Here is a 22314-nt window from a genome sequence, read left to right on the forward strand (position 1 = left end):
GTGTATAATTGTGTAGGTGCATTTTCAGGGTAATGGCTTTCATTAAATTCTTAATGAAGTCAGAAGCTGTTCCCAAACATAACATATATGAAACAGAGCAAGAAAAAGCAAATAAGAGGTATGGGTTTAGTCGACGTCTTTGGGCAGGTTATTTCAAGTCAAAAGACTTTTCAAAAGAGCACCGTCCACTAGAACTTTCTGCAGCGATGGAAACGTTCTATATCCGCACTAATATGGCAGCCACTAGCCACATGTGTCAACTGAACTCTTGAAATGCAGCTAGTCTATCTGAGGAATTAAATTTTTAATTTTAAGCTTAAGTAGCCATGTGTAGCTAGTAGCCACAGTATTGTACAAGACAGTTTTGAAACGTGGGGCAAAGAGTCAGAATTTGAGCTGGGTCACCTCAGAATTGTAGGATATTCTCAACATGAGTATAAACTCACTGACACAGGCCTTTGATACTAATTTATATATCTCCACCACTATTCTCCATCCCGCCTAGCATCCAACAAAGAGCCTTCCTCATCACTGATCGATAGAAATTAGGTAGAACATGGTACTGTAATAGTGTTGCATGATGACAAATGGTAGCTATGCTTACGGTGAGCAAAGCATAACATACAGACCGATCGAATCGCTATGCTGTACACCTGAAACTAATAGAACATTGTGTGTCAACTGTACTTCAATCTAAAAAGAAAAGAAACTAGGTAGAATGGGCACGTGAAACACACGTTGCCACTGAAACTTTATCTCTCTAAACCCTAATCTTAGGATTCTCTCTTGACAAGAATTCCCAACACATTTTTTCCTCACATCCCAGCAACTCTCCTTACAAGTTGTGTACCTTGGGAGAAAACATCTAACCTCTCTGTACTTCAATTTCCACATCTGTAAAATCAGGGTACTGATATCTACTTCAAGGTGCTATTGTGGGGATGAAGTGTATTAATGTATATGTAAAGCATTTAGAAACCTAGAATAGAATCATTGTTAAGTAAATGTTACCTATACAAAATAATGTTTATTTTTATTTTTATTTTTTGGAGAGGGAAAGAGAGGGCACAAGTGAGTGAGGGGTGGAGAGAGAGAGAGAGAGAGAGAGAAGCAGGGCTTACCAGAAGTGGGGCTCGAGCTCACCCGAAGTGGGACTCAAACTCAGCATGAGGTCATGACTTGAACTGAAGTCAGATGCTTAACGACTGAGCCACCCAGGTGCCCTATACAGTATAAGTATTAACAATATGAATAAATTTATCATTAGAATCACAAATGTTAATGTAAACTCAGCAACTGTCATATACAACTAACTGATTATACCACCTCCGTGGGGCTGTGTTCCTGATCCTGTGAATGCTGCTGCCCTCCTTGGGGGGCTGAAAAAGAGGCGACCTCTCCATTCAGAAGATCCCAGCTCAGCAGCTGGCGCTCCTGCTGTGCCTGCCTCACAGTTGAGCCACAGTCGGGTTGTGTGGCAGGAAAAACGTAGATCTCTTTGTTCTCCCCAACAATTATTTCTATTAAGCCCTCCCAACGACTACTATTCCCTCTCAGAATTGCCACCAGCCCCCCCCCCCTCCCCCGGAGGCCTCTCTTGATAGTCAGTCCTCCAATGGCCCTCTGTGGTTCATCTTTATGATTCAAACGCAGGCATATCACCCAAGGGAGAAATATTTGTGGAGCGGTCTCAGGGAAATAGAGTTACAGAGGAAAAGCATGTTCAAGTACTATTGAAGAAATCAACAGATTCCTCACTCCTGTTGCTTGCCTTACTATTATTTGTACATTTAATCATTTCTCAACTCATGTTTACTTTACGATAGAGTGCTTCAGGGACTAGAACTGCTTTAAAGGGCTCAGGATCACTGTTTTGCAATTCTGTACCCTGCCCTTTGACCCCATAGTGAGAGCCAGGGCTCTGCTGGTAAATCAGGGACATTTAGCTTGGCTGACCCGGCTAAAACAGTTTTACCAGAAAAGAGGAGAACAAAGATCACAGATGGGAAGAAAGAAATAGGCTTCCAGGGAAAGAAGCCAGGAGGATTGCTTAATTGGAATTGTCCCTGCACAGCCCTAGTTTTAAAGCATAAAATACAAGACCAGGCACTTTTTCTGGAACCCTCAAGACACTTTGAGATTGTAACAAAGATTTTCTAATAGTGTTTTATTATTACTAGATTTAGTCCCCAATCCCACCATTATCCTTCAGATTACCTAAGTGTGTGACTAGAGAATGCACAGTCAGCTGGATATAGTGGTAACCTGTGAGCTAATCACGAGCTTTCCTCCAGGCCCCTGACAGAGAACAACTTTCTGATAAGCAATTTTTTATGGCTGCACTCTGGGAATGATCACTTGTTGTATTTCTCTTTCTTACTCATTTTTTACAGGTATCCCTAAAACTGGGACAATAGAAAACATGGATAGAGTCAAGAACAATATGAGAGAAAGACAATGGGATTCATTGTGTGTGTGTGTGTGTGTGTGTGTGTGTGTAAACATGCCAAGTCATGACATGAGAAATGGCATTTGATTCTTCCTTTTACTTTAAATAAAAGTCAAACTTTATTTTCTCAACAAAACGTCCTTACTTATTTGTATTTCTTCTGGACAAACTGTCCTGGATTTTATTTATTGAATTATGTGGTTATCCTGAAAGCAAGATAAATTTGGAGAACACAATTTTATAAATACATGTGACTCATAGCTTCTTTTTCAATTTGGGAGCCACCAAAAAACATAAGATAAGAAATCCTTCTACATTACCTATCACTTCCTCCAAATAGTCTCAGAGGTAAATCCAGAGGATTAAATTGACCAATGCCCTAACACCTTCCTAAATGCACAGTGGTCAAAAAGAATCTCTACCTTGGAGCTGGAGAGGCTGGAAAATTGCTTATTATTAGCCTGAAGGATAGGTTAATGAGGCCTTGTTTTTCAGAGAGTAGAGGGGCAGTAGGAATTTATCTTTACCCTGATCCCAGTGGAATCATAAGAAAATCATTAATTACCTCACATCCAACGCTCAGAGGTTCTGCACAGGCCTGTGGATGAGGGTAGACAGGCCTATGGCAGGACTTGTGGCCTAGCCAGTTTCCAGTCTATAACATTCTGTAATGTTTTATTCTGTAAAAGAATAAAACCCTATAGGACTATAACAGAAATGTTTTATTAAGAAATAAAGATGGCTAAATAGCAGAGGGCCAAATGTTGAATGACAAATCAAGTTATACTGTATCTGGAAGATAGTGGGTAGCCAAAAGAAGTTCTTGATCAAGGTAGTAAAATGATAAAAGCTGTACTTTGGCATGTGATTAACAGAGTAGATAAACTGGTAAATCAGATAGTAGTGATAGGCTTTTGGACTAAGGAAATATTATGAGAATAAATGACAAGACCAATTACTAGTAAGAAGATTGAATTAGTCATCAAAAACCTGCCAACAAACAAAAGTCCAGGACAAGACAGCTTCACTGGTGAATTATACACAACATTTAAAGAAGAATTAATACCAATCCTTTCAAACTCTTCCAAAAAATAGAGAAAAGAAGGGAACACTTCCAAAATCATTTTATGAAGGCAGAATTACCCTGATACCAAATCCAGAAAGGAAGCCCCAAGAAAAGAAAATTACAGACCAATTTTCCTGATAAACATAGATGTGAAAATCTTCAACAAAGTATTACCAAACCAAATTCAACAGCACATTTAAAGGACCATATACCATGATCAAGTGGAATTTAGGTTGTAATTTAGTTCACCGAGATCTCAATCACCTTTCTCTTCCATATCACACCAACTCATTGCGTTGATGACATTACACTGATTGGACCAAATAAGAAAGAAATAGCAGCTAGTCCAAACCTATTGGTAAGACATTTGCATATCAGAGGGTGGGAAAGAAATCTGAATAAATTCAAGGACCTCAGTGAAATTTTTAGGAGGCCAGTGCTAGAGCATGTCGACATGTCCCATCTAAGGTGAAGGATAAGTTGTTGCATCTGGCCCCTCCTACAACCATGAAAGGCACAATGCCTACTGGACCTCTTTAGATTTTGGAGACAACATGTTCCTCAATTGGGGATGTTACTCTAGTACATTTACTGACTGACCCAAAAGCTGCCAGGGCTGAGTGGATCCTAGAACAAGAAAAGATTCTGCAACAGGCCTGGGCTGCTGTGCTACTTGAGCCATATGATCCAGCACATCCAGTGGTGGTTGAAGACTAGCTGCTCTTTCTCTCTTATCTGGTCCAATCAGTGTAATGTTATCAATGCCTCTCTGGGATAGCCCTGAAGGACAGTGGTGAAGGGAAATCCTCCCAGAGGGCAGAACTTTGGGCAATGCGCTCAGCTGTTCACTTTGCCTAGAAGCAGAAATGGCCAGATGTGTGATTATATACTGATTCATGGGCTATGTCCAATTATTTGGCTAGAGTCACCTGCCATCTGGCCACTTTGGACTCCTTATGCCTCTGAGTCAACAGGAAGAGAAGAAATAACTGTGCTGGATGGGGTGATTAATCCGGATTGCCAAAGGAAAATTGGACTACCACTCCACAATGAAGGTAAAGAAGAATATGTCTGGAATACAGGAGCTCCCTTAGGGCATCTCATAGTATTACTATGCCCTGTGATTAAGGTCAATGAAAAACTACAACAACCCAATCCAGGAAGGACTATTAATGGTCCATACCATTCAGCAATAAAGATATGGGTCACTCCATCAGGTAAAAAAAACCACAACTAGCTGAGGTGCTTGCTGAAGGTGAACGGAGTACAGATTGGGTAGCAGAAGAAAGAAGTTATAAATGCCAGGTAGAACCACATGACCAGTTACAGAAATGACGACTGTGACTGTCATGAGTATTTCCTCCTTATTCTGTTACAAGGGTGTGTTGTGTATTTGCAAATATCATTATTTTCTTTGCTATCTCTATATCACACAACATAAAATTATTTACTTTATATCATAGTATTTAAGTATTATTAATTTTACATCACAGTACTTAAGTTATAGAATATCAGGAAGGAGAGTCAATATCACTCAATTTCTTTGCCTCCTCTCTGAGGAAGGAGTTACTATGTTTTCAGTTATATTACGTTAGGTAGAATTATGACCTTGTTATTATCCTTCTTTGGAAACTAAGTACATTTTGGAGATGCGTATAGGTGCCACGTTTACCAGGAGTGGACCTGTGAGTTAATTTTATGTGTCAACTTGACTGGGCCACAGGATGCCCAGGTATCTAGTTAAACATTTGTTCTGGGTATGTCTGTGAGGGTGATTCAAGAAGACACTGGCATTTGAATCGGTGAGTTGAGTAAAGCAGATGGCCCTCCCCAGTATGGATGGGCACTGTCTGACTGCTTGAGCTGAGACATTGGTCTTCTCTTGCCCTTGAATGGGACTTACATAATTGGCGCTCCTGGCTCTCAGGGCTTCAGACTCAGACTGCAATTTATACCAGGGTTTTCTGGATCTACAGCTTGTAGATGGTAGATTGCAGAACTACTTGAGCTCCACAATCACATAAGACAACTCCTCATAATAAATATATAATAAGCATATTTTATAGATAGATGATAGATAGATACATAGATAGATACATAGATAGATACATAGATAGAGTCTGTTTCTCTGGAGAGCCCTGATATACTCTACTTATATATATATCACTTATATATGTTATTTCTATACTAGTCAAAGGAAAACTCTTATAGCTATATTAATCCAAAGTAGACTTCAAAACAAAGGATACATCAGAGATAAGGAGACACTTCATGGCAATAAATGGCTCAATTCATCAAGAGGACATAATGATTCTAAAAGTTTATGTGCCTAATAACAGAGCTTCAAAATACATAAAGCAAATGAATAAATCCACACTTACAGTTGGAGATGTCAACACTCTCAATAACTGATAGAACAAGCAGAAAATCACATTTAATGAATTCTGTGCACCATATCCGTAGTACTTCAGAGGGCCCCTTATTATCATACCAAACTATTTAATCCAGTAGGGCTGTAATCATCCACTTAGTTGGCTTGTCCAGTTTTACATCATGCCTGACCTCAGGAGTTTCTCTTAATACTTAGCATCTGTGCAGAGAAGAGTTTCCAGACTTAGAGTTCTATTGGAGCCATTTATTAAATACTGTCATAATACACTCATGGATTGTATAATAGTCTAATAACACATCAATGCTGAGCCTTTTGTGTTAATCACTTTGTCTGGAGGATGCCTGGGAAACTTACCTTTGATGAGAAAATTCCATTTCACAATTATAGAAAATTCCTTGACCCCTCTGTGTTCCCAGCCGACTTGATCAGCTGATTATTACATAATGGACACTCATTCTGCAGCACATACACTTTATGCCTCAAATCAATGCATCTCTGTCTTAAACATCACTGATGTGTTGTGTACCTAAAACCCCACCCTTGGAATTCAGTGCAAGTCTCTTCTCCTAAGGACGTGCACAAATGGCAGCAATAACAGGACAGTTCTTTATGTTTGTCCTTTCACAGGAAATTGTCCTCAGCCTGTAAATCAAAAATAACATTTTATTGTCTTTCTTCTCCTACGCATCTAGTCACCATCAGCCCATTTCTTCTCAAACAACGACAGTCTTTCTATACAGTCTTGTTAACCCTTGGCTTGGAAAAGCAAATTTCCTTACATGATTGATGTTTTGAGTGTAAATCTGGAGCTTTGCCTGACAGGAATAAATAAAAAGACAAATTGTAAGTGCTTTGGTTGTCACAGCAGGGATTCCTATCATGCCATCAGCTTTCCTGTCCCCGAATGTGTGAGCTGCCTGAAAGACCAAGGTAATTGAAAGGCATGCATATACCTCTGGTTTCTCAGATATTAACGGAAATTGCCTCCTACTGTGGTTGCTTTCTGGCTCGGTGTTCTGAAAAAGAAACAGGTCATTCCATTTCTAGCACAAGTGTTGAATACACTTTAGGCCATCCAGAAGGAAAAATCTCAGTGGACTGGTAGGTAGCAAGGCAAATGTGGCTGCTCATTTCTGCTAATCCTGTACTAAAAATGATTCTCTCTCTCTCTCTTTTCTCTTGTCTTGTCCCTTCCCACCCCTCTCCTACCTCAGAAAAAGAACAGGTACACTTGAACACCTACTTCATTTTGTACCCAAAGTACATAGCATTTTAGTTTATCTTCAAGTTTATGATGACCACTTCCACTAGCTATTAGAAATAATCTAAATGCCAGGGCACCTGGGTGGCTCAGTTAACTAAGCATCTGATTTCGGCTCAGGTCATGATCTTGTGGTTCATGATTTCCGGCCCTGTGTCGGACTCTCTCCTGTCATCACCGAGCCAGCTTCGGATCCACTGTCCCCTCCTCTCTCTCTGCCCCACTCCCCTCATATTCTCTCTCTCTCTATCTCTCTCCTCTTCCCTCCCTCCCTCTCTCTCCCTCAAAAATGAACATTTTATTTATTTATTTATTTAAAAACAATTTTTTTAACGTTTATTTATTTTTGAGACAGAGAGAGACAGAGCATGAATGGGGGAGGGTCAGAGAGAGGGAGACACAGAATCTGAAACAGGCTCCAGGCTCTGAGCTGTCAGCACAGAGCCTGACGTGGGACTTGAACTCATGAACCGCGAGATCATGACCTGAGCTGAAGTCAGCTGCTTAACCGACTGAGCCACCCAGGCACCCCAAAAATGAACATTTTTTTTACAAAATGAAATAACCCAAATGCTTGTGGTGGGTTAGTGAGTGTGTGGGAGTAAGAAATTTTGGTATCCACAGAGAGAAAATATAGAACAGATGATAAGCTATGGGGTTCAAAAGTATTCCTTAATACACATATTTATCTTAACCCAAAGGTAAAGGCACATAACAACCTGTTTTAGGGAATGCTGGGTACACCATCTGCCCAGCACCTGCAGCTCAAAGTGACTACTTCACAACAGAATGGGATCACAATTCTCACATGAAGCTGAGATTAGTCATGACCTTCCCAGCTGAAGGGGAGTCCTCGATCCAATTAACCACTTAGCTGGCCAGTTGCCAGGTAACTCAGAGGTCCGGGGTGCATTTGTCAGATACTTCTGCTTGCCACCCCACACTCCCAGTACCCCGCACCTGAGTATAAGAACCTTCCTCTGTTTCAGGAGATTACAAGTGTCCCAGATTGTTGGTGGAAGGGAGGGAGGTTATATGCAGAGCAGTCTGGACGAGGTTCACTAAATCTCAGGGCATTGATAGGCAGCACTACCATTTGGTCAGTTATTAGGAAATGTCACAAGAAGACACTCTCCAATGTGATCAGATCTTCCAATGCAGCTTCTCTGCCTGGGTGACTTGCTGTGTCCACTTAAATTGTGAGTGATGATGTGGAGGATGAGGCTTAGCTCCCATGTACCTCGCTGAGGCTAGGGATACATAATGCACCTGCCAATTCCCTCCTCTTCTTCTGTCCTCCTCCAGAGGCTTTAATGCCAGCACTTTCTGCCTTCTCCTCTAAGGCTATAACCCTCTCTAACCCAGATGACCCTCACCTGGTCCAAGGCAGCGGGAAGGGCAAACGGAAGGAATTCTCACACTCCCTCTCTTCTCTTTGCAGTCAATTTTCATGGCATAAACAGTCCTCCTATCTTTCCCCTGAGCCTTCTATTTAGATGTTCAAGAGCTTATTTTCAAGTTTCAAAACACTTTAAAAGACTTAATGTTGAAAGTTACTTTCTCCTTGCAGATTCACTGCAATGATCCTAATTCTCTTATAAGCAATCATGAACATCTCTAACTAGAAGAAAGGTTGAGTGTAAGAATGTTCAGAAAAGAAAGAAAGTACAAAATTTAATACTTCAAGATGGCATCTCTCTACCTCATTCCTGCTCCCTCCTTCTCCACCAACTATTCACTAACTCCTTACTTCTCCTTCACTAAGTCGGTGAAACTTCTTTCTCAAACCTTAGTTGTCAAATCTGCTCATTTCTTTGCTTCAGACCTCATTTGACCTCTCCTATAGCATTCGATAATGTTTACCATATCCTCTGTATCAATTAGGAAGGGAGGGTGGTAGAGCACAAGTAGTAGAAATTTAACCCTATACTAGCTTAAGACAAAAGGAGAAGTTATTGAAAGGATACTGATCTCTTCCTCCCAAATAAATTACTTGTTCAACTTGGTTTTTGGATCTGCATCTGGGCCTGCAATTTCAAATCTGTCCCCCTACCCAGGGTAGAAATTAACTCCCTTATAACCTCTAACAAATGCAGTTGGCCTCAATTAAGCATTTCTGAACATTATTGTTTTCAATCTATTTAAACCTGCCTCCTTATAACTTCCATATATTCTATCTGACTCTTCACTCAAGGGACAATGTGGTATATAAAGCTAGACCTGGATCCTACGTGGATTTCCAGTAGGAACACATTGAGACAGCCATTGTGGAAAACAGCATGGAGGTTCCTCAAAAAGTTATAAATAAAACTACCATGGGATCTAGTAATTCCACTTCTGAGCAAATATCCAGAGGAATTGAAATCAGGATCCCAAAGAGGTAGCTGCACTCCCATGTTCATTGCAGCATTATTCCCAACAGCCAAGATACAGAAACAACCTAAGTGTTCATCCAGGGATGAATGAATAACGAAACTGTGGTACATTTTCCATACACACAATGGAATATTATTCAGCCTTTCAAAAGGAAGGAAATCCTGCCATTTACAACAATGTGGGTGGGCCTTGTGGACACTACGCTAAATGAAATAAACCAAACAAAGAAATACTAGATGATCTCACGTATAGGTATGATCTAAAATATTCAAGGGACGCCTGGGTAGCTCAGTCGGTTGAGTGTCTGACTCTCGATTTTGGCTCAGACCATGATCCCAAGGTCATGGGATTGAGCACCACATAGGGCTCTGGACTGAGTGTGGAGACTGTTTAGGATTCTCTCTCTCCCTCTCTCTCTCTCTCCTCTCCCCCCTCCTCTCTCTCAAATAAATAAAAATTCATAAAGCAGAATGTAGAATGGTGGCTGCCAGGGGCTGAGGAGAAGGGCATTCGGGGATGTGATGCTTAAAGAGCGCCAAGGTTTAGTTATGCAAGATGAATAAGTTCTGGAGATCCACTACACAGCATTGCTGTAGCTACGTGCTATAGTGCCTATAGCTAACAATCCTTTCACATATACTTAAGATTTTCTAAGAAGAAAGATCTTAGGTGACATTTTTAATAAAAATAAGTGAGAAATAAGAATAAATAAGAAATAAGAAAGATAATAAGAGAGGTGGGAGAAAACTTTGGGAGGTGATGGATAGGTTTATGGTCTTGATTGGTATATACTCATCCCCAGACGCATCCAGTTGTACACATTAAATCAGTACAGCTTTTTACATGTCAATCATACCTCAATAAAGTAGTTTAAAGAATAAAAATATATTTAAAAAGAACACATTAGCCATTCTTCATGGGAAGATTCTTTAAAATTAAACATGATACAGATCAAAAAATTCCAAAGGATAGTATCTTTAATGAGATTTTAATCACTGTCATTTTAACTAAGGTTTTGCTGAAATGTCTTTATCAGTATCAGAAAAGTACACAGATATTATTTGTATATAAAAGCATATTTTAAATTCCATTTAAGCCCACTCATGTCATCTCCCACAGCTACTTTTTTGTTTTGATGAAAGATGAATAAGGAATAAATAGAAGGCCAATGTCTCACGCTGATGTACCTGTATGGCCCCCTGAAAAATCCAAGCATGTATTCACATTAGAGAAAACTATTCTGTCAAATATATGATCACTCAACACCCCAGGCATGAATCGATGTTTCCTACAGAAGAAAAGGGGAGAAAGTGGGCAAATTACAGTCCTCGTGTTTGACACACACTAAAGAAAAGCCCCAAAGAGAAGACGGGATTGTGTTTGTTGTTCGACAAGAAGGCAGAAGGTACCACAATAAACTTGGTTCTGAAATTTCAGTGGTTCCATTTCCCAGTAAGATTTTAGGATCCTTACACGTGGTACTGGAGTCCACAGGGCCAGGCGAGAGATTACTCCTTGGGATGGATATTTGTATCTGTCTTTTTCCATTTAAGGTCCCGTTTGCATTCAGTTTCACTGAGGGAAGCCAACCTCTCTAATCTTACCGTTTTCCTAATCCTTTTGTACAGTGTTTCCGGCCCATGGGTGGAGTCCATCATACTTAAAAGAATCATAGGGCTGAAGGGAGTATCCCAGGTTCTCCGGTCTAATCCTCTCATTTTCAGATTAAAAAGTCAAGGTCCAGGCGTGTCAGCAATTTGTCCAGGAACACACAGCTCATGCAAAGGTTCATGCGTACTGTTCATCCTGACTGGCATTTTAAATAGGAAGAACAGGAGCATCTCGGTTCGGGTTTGGCAGAACGCAGGTCGGTGCTTCTACTGGTGGCTGGCAGTTGGGAGAAGTGACCGTATGCACGTTTTACCTCAGCCACGGCAGCTGCGGGATTCGCAACCAGCCAAGGGCCACGGGAGCCTACGGGGTCCCCGCTCCGCAGGGCCGCGTGCTGGTGACCGTGACGCCCTGCCCTCGGCACCTGAGCGCACCGGCCGCACACTCGGTCATCGTCTGCTCCACACCGTTCACTTCCACGCAGACGCTAAGGCCGCCTTCCTCGCACTCCGATGCTTCTCTGCAGACACATTTGCTGCTCTGGGCTGGAAAGAAGAGCGGCAGAGGCTTAACGGCACATGGAGGAGGTGGGAGAGTGAAGTCACATTACCTCCAAAGTCCCGATGCCCTGCGGAGATCTCTCCAAGCTCCTGCCTGGAGGCATCAACTGACCGCCCTGGGAGAGGGGGAGGGCCAGGGAAGTCCAGCATTGCGCTCCACTCAGCATGAGGAGGGTTCTAGGCTGGCGCCAGGCCGCCGGGGGAGGGGGAGGGGGGTGCATGGGCCAGCCCTCTCCAAATCAGGGGCACTCCCTCTCTCTCTCCCTCCTCTGGGCTGCTGGCTAGGGGAGCCAGAAGCTCAGTAAGCCCTCAACCCCTGACCAGATAAGGAGACCTCAACAAAGACCAAGTTGACTCAAGGCTCAAACAGACAAAGCCAGGTTCCAGGCTCTGAGCTGGGGCGCCTGGGTGGGATTAAGTGCCAACTTCGGCTCAGGTCATGATTTCCCAGTTCCTGAGTACAAGCCCTGCATTGGGCTCTGTGCTGCCAGCTCAGAGCCTGGAACCTGCTTCAGATTCTGTGTCTCCCTCTCTCTCTGCCCCTCCCCTGCTCACAGTCTGTCTGTCTCTCTCTCAAAAATAAACATTAAAGAAAATTAAAAAAAAAAAAAAAGCCAGAAATGAGTTGGGGGAGAATTCACAGTGTGCGCTTAGGTGTCAGGCTGGAATGCACCAGCCAGGTGTCTCCAAAAGGAGTGACAAGCTCACTGGTGACCGGCGATCCTAACCCAACCCAATGGTTTAGAGTTCAGTATGTCATCGCCTGGGTGGCCAACAGTCCAGGAGCGAGAGCGCAGGGGCCTGGCTGGCACAGGCCATGAGGAGGACCTGAGTTGCTGGCAGAGATCTCACAGATCACATAGTCCGGCTCCCAAATTTACAGATGGGGAAACTGAGGCAGCGACTTGGCTGCAGCCAGCCAGGCTTTCCCCCTTGATAATATACCTGAAACTGTGGGAGGTAGGCCATGCCAGGGGTGCTGTTCAAGATCACGGTAAGTGCTATATGGACACAGTTGACCGGCCAATCTTGAGCCACAACTTGAAAGAGTAACTCCTTTTTTATTCTCTTCAAATTCTTTTTATTACTTCTAGAAGAAAGTGTCACCTTGGCACTGACATGCTTTTAACACCCCCTAACACTTGCTGAACTCCCTTTATCCCAAAGAAGCAGCATCCCTCAAGCTTCCAGCAGCATCTGGCTAGAATCTACAACCTTATTTTGTTTCATTACATGTATTTTTGTGGTCATCTAATATTTATGGCAAGTGATGCTTCTTTTTAAGAAATGATAAAATTTCCTTTTTTAAAAAAGTTATTTTTATGTGAGTCCATTTTTTAAAATGTTTTTAATGTTTACTTATTTTTGAGAGGGGTGGGGAGGGGCAGAGAGAGAGGGAGACACAGAATCTAAAGCAGGATCCAGGTTCTGAGCTGTCTGCAGAGAGCCCGATGTGGGGCTCGAACTCACAAACTGTGAGATCATGACCTGAGCTGAAGTCAGACTCTTAACTGACTAAGCCACCCACGCACCCCTGTGAGTCTATTTTTTTAATGAGTTCATTATATGGATAATAGGAGGACAGAGCAAAAATCATGAAGGTGGAATGAGAATCACCAGTGTTTGGAAGGACATTCAAACCATCAAGAATGTCGTCTCCTTGTCTTCTTAGATACTTGACCTACCCCATTCCCCAAGGAGGACTGTAGATAAGGACAGTTCACTCTCAAACCAGCCTGAGACTTTCATGTCCTCAGGGATCTGCTTGGATCTGCTGCTAAACTAGAAACTACCGTTTAAAAGGCCTCAGTACTGGGGCACCTGGGTGGCTCAGTCGATTGAGCCTCCGACTTCAGCTCAGGTCATGATCTCACAGCTCATTGAGTTCGAGCCCCGCATTGGGCTCTGTGCTGACAGCTCGGAGCCTGGAGCCTGCTTTGGATTCTTTGTCTCCCTCTCTCTCTGCCCCTAACCCACTCACAGTCTGTCTCTGTCTCTCTCAAAAATAAATAAACATTTAAAAATAAAATAAAATAAAATAAAAGACCTCAGTACTACTACCTTAGCACTGTTATAGTTACAAATACACAATGCCCCAGTGCTCGCTTCGGCAGCACATATACAAATACACAATGCCCCTTACCATCGCATTTTCCCCAGAGCGGACAGGCACCACAGGCTTTCTGGGCTGGGACAGGTAGAGTGCAGCTCTCCCTATCAGCAAGAGTGTAATTTCTACCCTGACAGTGGAGAACGTGCAGCTTGCAAACTGTCAGAGGCAGTATCCTTTTGCTTCTCTCATCTCGCGCACATACATCCAAGGAGGATCTGAAACAAATTTTTTAAATTACATTATTTAGAAGACTTTCCTTCTTACAAGTGGAGGATGTGAAGTGAAAGGCGAGGCTGGGAGCTCAGTGCCTCAGATGTCACCACCCACAGGAAAAAGATGGAGCAAACACTCAAATCTCCTTCATTGCTGGGCTCACCCTCCTCAGATCTTCAAGATGAACAAATTTTACTCTGTATTTGTTCCCAATTTTTACAAGCTGAGATATCTAGTGTTGATCTTGTTTCATCTAGAGCAGATCAGATACAGCAACTTAGAAGAGAAGGCAAGGTCTGCTGGGGACGCGGGTGGGTTGACAAGCAGGAAGGAGACAGAAAATCAGCAAAGATCACACATTCAGAGATGGCAGTCGTGTGGGACCATTGAAGGCAGGAGAAGTTAGCTCGTCCCAGTCCGGTAGCCTGGAGAGTTCCTGTCCATAACACGGCATTGTGCAACACTTCATGACCGATGCCTCAAGGGAAGATGAAACTGTATTTTTCAGTAGGATTTTTTAAAGTATCTGTGTTTACAAAATAGTTTAGAAATAGTTCTAGAAAAATTATTACTTTTTTTCCTTAAGCATTGGTACTCAAATGGTGAGATTCAGCTTTGTAGAAATGTCACTAATAAAAACAAGGACATTTCTGAATGTTGATGGATAAGGAAAGCATTACTGTAGTGAAACCTTAGACAACAAAGTATTTTTGTATAGTAGACGGAGTCTATATTTATTTTTGTGTATGTTTAGCTCTAATACTTTCTTCAATGGCCAAGAGCTAAATTTACTTGGAGTTGTTTACGTCACAAAAACAAATCCTTATATCTTTCTTTTATCTGTTTATTTAAACCTTAAATCGAACTACTCAGAACAGCTTGAAGGGCAGAGACCTTGTAAAGCCACCTTGTTATCAGTATCTGATAGAAAGCTCACACCAAGTCTCTAAACAGCAGGCTGCAGATAAACTAAATGAATCAGAAAAGTTGGAAAGAGGATGAAAGTGAATCAAAGTCAACAATGATTAATAAAAAATAACACCACAGTCAGAATATTCTGGGCTGACCACCACTGCTATTTACACTATTTAGCTATATTTTTTTCTCACAAGAAGTTACATCTTATAAGATGCCACCAGAATCACCATTACTCCCTGTGAGTGGTCAAGGATTTGGATATGTGTTTTGCCGACAATAATAATTGAAAGCCAAGTATAGTTGATCTGTGAGCAACATTGGTTTTAACTGCATGCGTGGGTCCACTTATACATAGATTTTTTTTTAATGTTTATTTATTTATGTAGAGAGTGCGCACGCACTTGAGCAAGGGAAGAGCAGGGAGAGAGGGAGAGAGAGAATCCCCAGCAGGCTCTCGAAGTAGAACTCAATCCCATGAACTGCGAGATCATGACCTGAGCTGAAACCAAGAATTGAACGCTTAACCTACTGAGCCGCCCAGGTGCCCCTGGGTTTTTTGGATATAGTATAGTACTATAAATGTATTTTCTCTTCCTTATGATTTTCTTAATAGCATTTTCTTCTCTCTAGTTACTTTATTATAATAATACAGTAAATAATACATATAACATAGAAAATATTTATGTTATTGGTAACAGTCAACAGTAGGCTCTCAGTAGTTAAGTTTTGGAGAAGTCAAAAGTTATATGTGGATTTTTGACTATGTGAGGGGATTAGCACCCCTAACCCCCCATGTTGTTCAAGGGCCAACTGTAACTGGTCAGTAAATTTGTGTTTTGATTCTTAGCCTTAAAGATGACCAATAAACGCCTTAGCCTAGATATCTCCCATTTGTGTCTCCAGATTGGTTCTCCACTCTTCCCCCCTGCTGCCGGGAAGGCTGAAACTATGAGCTATATCCATAGACTTCCTTGTCCTCTAGCTTCAGGTGAATTTGAGCAATGGCAGGAGATTTAAGGGATGTTTACTGCCCTGGCTCACTCCAGGGCAGTGTCTGAGGTCCCTAAAATGAGGGACTCCACTCTTCCTTGGCTGCCATCTGTTCAGAATCTTCCTCTGTCTCCAGCTTTGCATAAAAGCTCTTCCTGTGGAGCACCTCTTCCTGTGAGCCTCTGACTCTTGATCTCAGCTCAGGTCATGGTCTTGCTGTTCCATGGGTTTGAGCCCCACAGTGGGCTCTGCAGTATCAGTGCTTGGGATTCTCTCTCTGCCTCTCCCCTGCTTGTGCTGTCTCTGTCTCTCTCAAAATAAAGAAATAAACTTTTTTTTTAAAAGTGTATCTTTCAAGGGAATTTCAGTCCTAATCTTTGTAAGCTCTAAATCCTCAAGTTTTCACGTTGCCCCATTTTATATAGAAAACTAGCAGTGCCCAAGTCCTTCAGCCTTTCTCTAGACAGAGTACAACACTGCTCAACACCACTGGTGTCAGCCCCAGAGACCCAGGCAAATAACAGACAGCAGATGGGCCAGATTAAAATGCAAGCAAAAATCTTTAACCCTTGGTAAGCAACACCCTGGATCAAACAGAGACACTAGCATCTACCAAAACATTTTTTACCTTGAATAAAACAAACCAGAGAGAGGTGAGCAAAGACAGAGCTTACCCACATTCATAAGGCATTTTACAAACACATCTTGAATTCTTCAGTTTCTCCCAGGGCTGACATTCAGGCACTGCCAGGGTTAAAGTGGTTTCTAAAAAAAAAAAAAGGATAAGGGAGATGCAATCATTGCAAAGAGCTTCTTTGTGGTAAACAAACTATTATTTTAATTGTTGAACCAGGTTCTGTAATATTCTCAACTGCTACAAATTTGTACAGTAAAAAAAAAAAAAAAAAAAAAAAAAAAAGCTGTAAAGCATTTTACAAACAACAGTGTTCCTAGGAGAAGCCTACAAATAATTTCAATGCTACCATACCTTGAGCATTTACTACTGTGGGAACAGTGGCTGTTGTGATATTTAATCCCCCTTAACAAATCCCCACTTCAGAGTTAAAGAAATTAAGGGTCAGATGGGGCGCCTGGATGGCTCAGTCAGTTGGGTGTCCGACTTCAGCTCAGGTCACGATCTCGCGGTCCGTGAGTTCAAGCCCCGCGTCGGGCTCTGGGCTGATGGCTCAGAGCCTGGAGCCTGCTTCCGATTCTGTGTCTCCCTCTCTCTCTGCCCCTCCCCCGTTCATGCTCTGTCTCTCTCTGTCTCAAAAATAAATAAACGTAAAAAAAAAATTAAAAAAAAAATAAAAAGAAATTAAGGGTCAGAAAAGTTAAGAAACTAGTGCTAGTTCACACATTTAACAAATTGGTCAAGCCAGGATTTAAGTCCATGTTTGCCTGAATTCAAGGCCAGTGGAGGAGGCTCCCTTTCATCAAGCAGTCGGTGCTTATAAACTGTTTGTTGTTTGGACTGCATGTTGCCCCCTCTGTCTATAGTGGGGCAGAAAGCGCCGTAATGTGATCTCCACATGGAGAACTCCCTTGTACCCCAAGATCTGTTAACAACCTCTAACATGTAAGTGTCTAACTGGTCTCCTTTCAACAGTGAGTAAATATCTAGAGGTACTTACATTAATTAAACCTTTTCCATTGCTTTGTGTTTTCTACAAATGGATCAAAAGTCAACCATCATTCCAGCTTTGACAGGAAAACACCTTAGGCCAGCTTACAAGAGCTTAATTTAACTGTCGTCTCCTCAGCTATACCTGATAACAAGGTGACTAACCTAAAACATCCTGTTATTCCCACCTCCTTCCTGCTTCATGACAATGGAAGTCAATGGTATATATACTTTCCCATCATAAAACTAGTTCTCTGTTGGATATATTTATAAAGGTAGTTTATCTGAAAAGCATATTTTTACGGATGCACAAACTATGCAATACTTCCTCACTTTGGAAAACCTAAGAGCTTTAGATAAGACAGTAAAATCTCGGGGACAATTCGTAACTTGTAAAAATGGTAACAATGTGAACTGTAGCCCGCCAGGTTCAGCAATGTGTATAATAAGTACTCATTCTTTAAATACTCCCCTTTAGAATAGTAGTATCCTAAATGCAATGTAGTATCCTGAATTGGATCCTAGACCATTAAAACAACATCAGTGAAGGGGTGCCTCAGTGGCTCAGTTGGTTAAGCATCCGACTCTTGGTTTTATCTCAGGTCATGATCTCACAGTTTGTGGGTTCAAGTCCCACATTGGGCTGTGTGTGGACAGCACTGAGTCTGCTTGGGATTCTGTCTCTCCCTCTTTCTCTCTCTGCCCCTCCCTCACTTGTGCTTTCTCTCTCTCTCAAAATAAATAAACATTAAAAAAAAAAGACATTCGTGGAAAAACTCTGGTGATATATAAATAAAGTCTGTAGTTTACTCAATAGTATTGCACTAATATTAATGTCTTAGTCAACTCACTAAATTATGTCAAGTTATATAAGATGTTAATATTATGAGAACATGGTAAAGGGCATATAGAAACTCTATTTGCAACTTTTCCAAAATCTAAAATTATTCCAAAATAAAATGTTTTTTAAGGTGGTGTTATCTAAATCAGTGCTTCTCAAGCAGGGGCAATTTGGCAATGTCTAAATATCTTACAATGCACAAGACAGACTCCCACAACAAAGAGCTCCCGGGCCCAAACTTCCAATAGTGTTGGGGTTAAGAAAAGTCTAATCTAAATGTACCAAAACTAAAGTTCTATGATAAAGCCATGCAAATGAGCTCTTCATTGTGCCTAGACGTTTATTTGCTAGAGATGGGGGGGGGGGGGGATGGAAGAAGGTGGCCGAAGAATACAAAATTCCAGTTATAAGAGAGATGAGTATTGGGGATGTAATGTGGTTGATGCTGCTCAATGATATACAGGTAGAGTGTTGGAAGAGTGGATCATAAGAGTTCTCATCACAAGGAGAAATTTGCTTTTTTTCAACGTTTATTTATTTTTGAGAGACAGAGCATGAGCAGGGGAGGGGCAGAGAGAGAGAGGGAGACACAGACTCTGAAGCAGGCTCCAGGCTCTGAGCTGTCAGCACAGAGCCTAACATGGGGCTCAAACTCATGAACCATGAGATCATGACTTAAGCAAAGTCGGACGCTAACCGACTGAGCCATTCCAGCACCCCTCTTTTTTTTTTTAATTGTGCTTTTGTGAGATGACAGATGTTAAGCAGACCTACCGCGGTCATCATTTCACAGTAGATGCAAATCAAACCATCACACTGTATACCTTGAACTTCTACAGTGATGTATGTCAATTATTTCCCAATAAAACTGGAAATTATATATATATATATATATATATATATATATATATATATTTTTTTTTTTTTTTTTTTTTTTTGGGACAGAGAGAGACAGAGCATGAACGGGGGAGGGGCAGAGAGAGAGGGAGACACAGAATCGGAAACAGGCTCCAGGCTCCGAGCCATCAACCCAGAGCCTGACACGGGGCTCGAACTCATGGACCGCGAGATCGTGACCTGGCTGAAGTCGGACGCCTAACCGACTGTGCCACCCAGGCGCCCCGGAAATGATATTTTTTAAAAGTTTATTTGTTAATCATTCATAAGAATGACAGTTTAGATTTTAAATGTTTTCTAGAAGTTATTACAATTTCTTTATGAAAAATCACAGGTAGAATCAGCTAGACCGAAGACCTTTGCGTTTAAGAACACAGCTTTCTTAATTTCCTATATCTTTATGTCAAAACTACATACTGATGGAGGGAGGGACAAATCAGTGGTTAGTGTTTAATGAGCACAGGGTTTCAGTTGGGAAGATGAGAAAGTCCTGGAGATGGATGGTGATGTTGGTTGCACGATAATGGGAATGCACTTAATGCATTGAACTGTACATTTAAAAATAGCTAAAATGGTAAATTTTATGTTATGTTTATTTTACCACAATAAAAAAAAAAGACTAAATACCGATACATCAGGTATTGAAAAAGCTCAACCTCGGAGGCTGACAAACCTGGAGTTTGTTATTTGTGATAGACATATTTTAAGGGTAGTTACTATTAATATTCATCATGACTTCTGAAAAACACACAGGCCTGAAAAATACCCTTAATTAAAACTTTAATAGAATTTGCTACTGTGTAGGAGAAAATACATACTGAATTGTGCTACAAAACGAATGAAGGAGACATTTTAGAAAGATAAGTATATAATATCTCATTCGGAATAAAAGAGCAACCTCATCAAGTGTACATTGTTCTCTTTAATTTTAGAATTCCTGGTAGAGGTCCATTACTTCAAACATGCCTGATAAATTCCTATTTATGCTTCAGCGCAGTAAAAAACAAAGCACTTGTCCCTGCCCTGGACCTCTGACTGCTAACGAGCACGAGCACGTGGGAACCAGCACAGCAGGCACACCATTGGCCATGCTGCCCTCCTGTTTTCTGTCATCAGCATCTAGGTTTCGTCCCACAGCCCATGCCCACCATCAGCCACAGATGGCTCTGTGCAGCCTGCCCTCTCTTAAGTTGTGACCATCTGATCCATCTGATGGTATCACTCACGAAATCTAGTACTTCATACTCACTGTAAAAGGCAAACTTCAGCATTGAATTAAATACAAGTCATACACTGGAGGGGCGCCTGGGTGGCTCAATCGGTTAAGCGTGCAACTTCGGCTCTGGTCATGATCTCACGGTTTGTGAGTTCAAGCCCCACGTCGGGCTCTGTGCTGACAGCTCAGAACCTGGAGCCTGCTTCAGATTCTGTGTCTTCCCCTCTCTGCCCCTCCCATGCTCATGCTCTGTCTCTCAATAATAAATAAACATTAAAAAAATTAATAAAAAATAAAGTCATACGCTAGAAAAATAAGAATACCATACAAAATTGAATGCAAGTGAGTTTTCCTTCTTTCCTGTTTGTTAATTGTCACAAACATATATTTTCCATTTATTTTAAAAAATGTAAGTAAAGAACAAATAGGAGGTTATTTAAAAAATAAATCCATCCCACCTTAAATATATCTAAAAAGAAATAGTTTGGCTTTTTAAATCTCTTCTTACCATAGCTTCTTTAAAGACCATTTTAATTTGCCTGATGTTCAAAATACTGGATTTTTGGATTTCCACTCTTAAAAACGGCTTCACAAGCCACAACACTTTGCTTTAAATAACTTCTGCTCTGCAGTGTTAAATGTAAATGCTTTGAAGTTTTCTATTTCAATAATGCCAATAAACCCTCTGAAAACCCAGAAAGGAAACATACAGAATGTTTTTAAACTCTGTACTTAATAAAAGTACATTAAAAAAATCAGGAAAAAAGCCAGAAATCATCCTTTGAAAATCCTTTATTTTCTTGGCACCAAAACAGATACAAAGCTAATCTTTGATAAGGATTTAAGTTAGTTTCAGAACCACAGGGCTCTTCTTGCTTTTCCTTGCTTTCCATGAATCTATCTATGCCACGTCAAACAAAGTCTGTTACCCCATCTATGAACCGACCTTCTTGTAGGGGGACAAGGACAGAGGAAATAACTCACAGTTATGGCCATCCAGTGCCATAAAGGACCGCCACAAGGACTCTCACTCACCTGAGTGCTGGTGTCCTTGGACAGACTTACAAGCTACTCACCTTTCTGCACACACTGAACATTCTTCATATCAGGACTCCACTTAAGGCTGGATCCACAGAGAAATGTTGAAGGACCTTTTAAGGACATGCCACCCGAACAGGAAATGGTCACTTTCTCACCAATTGCATAGAAAGGTTTGTGGGGATGACTCTGTATGCCATCCATCAAGGCAGGTAGAACACAGGCAATTTCTAAAGATAGAAGAAAACAGAATACAAAGGTCATTGCTTTCCTAAGCCACCTTTTTTTAAAAAAGACAACTTCGAATAGTGTTAATACACATGCTCTGCTTTTTCACATTAGAGGACAAAGAGGAAGAGGTAAGTTCACTCCTAGGATGCCCTGAAAGACATGTCCCACAGTGCCTGGCATGTAATTGACCAATAAAAGACTGAAGACCAAAACAGTTCCCATCCTCCACTCCTGCCCTCAAAGCAATGTGACAACATAAAATGAATCAGCCTTATAAACAGAGTCCTAAAAAGCCCAGGCTGCTGTCAAAACTAAACTTTCCATAGCTGCCACTTATCTCTCTGGTCTGATGAAGTCCCACCAGAATTTTCCCAAGAAAATGTGCATATCGTTTGCATACCATTAGCATATATCCAATTAGATATTTTTATTATTTGAAAGTTTTAAAGAACCACCTTTAACCTTGAAACCATACAAGTATTAAATGTTCTTTGGTTTTCCATCTCTAGTCTTTCTCA

The 22314-nt window shown here is 41.3% G+C and overlaps 1 protein-coding gene across 1 annotated transcript in view; it reads right to left on the reverse strand.

Annotated features, from left to right (window-relative positions):
- Window positions 1-10503: 10503 nt before the first annotated feature.
- The window catches only part of C7 (complement C7), a 55697-nt gene continuing 43886 nt past the window's right edge, over window positions 10504-22314 (reverse strand). The window contains exons 15-18 of the mRNA XM_007095439.3: window positions 21604-21795; window positions 16624-16714; window positions 13859-14043; window positions 10504-11700 (exon numbers count right to left, since the gene is read on the reverse strand). Coding sequence (XP_007095501.1) covers window positions 11519-11700; window positions 13859-14043; window positions 16624-16714; window positions 21604-21795 — 650 coding nt within the window. The 3' untranslated portion in view covers window positions 10504-11518. The remainder of the gene's footprint in view (window positions 11701-13858; window positions 14044-16623; window positions 16715-21603; window positions 21796-22314) is intronic.

The sequence above is a fragment of the Panthera tigris genome, chromosome A1, assembly GCF_018350195.1.
Source record: "Panthera tigris isolate Pti1 chromosome A1, P.tigris_Pti1_mat1.1, whole genome shotgun sequence".
NCBI classification, from domain to species: Eukaryota; Metazoa; Chordata; class Mammalia; order Carnivora; family Felidae; genus Panthera; species Panthera tigris.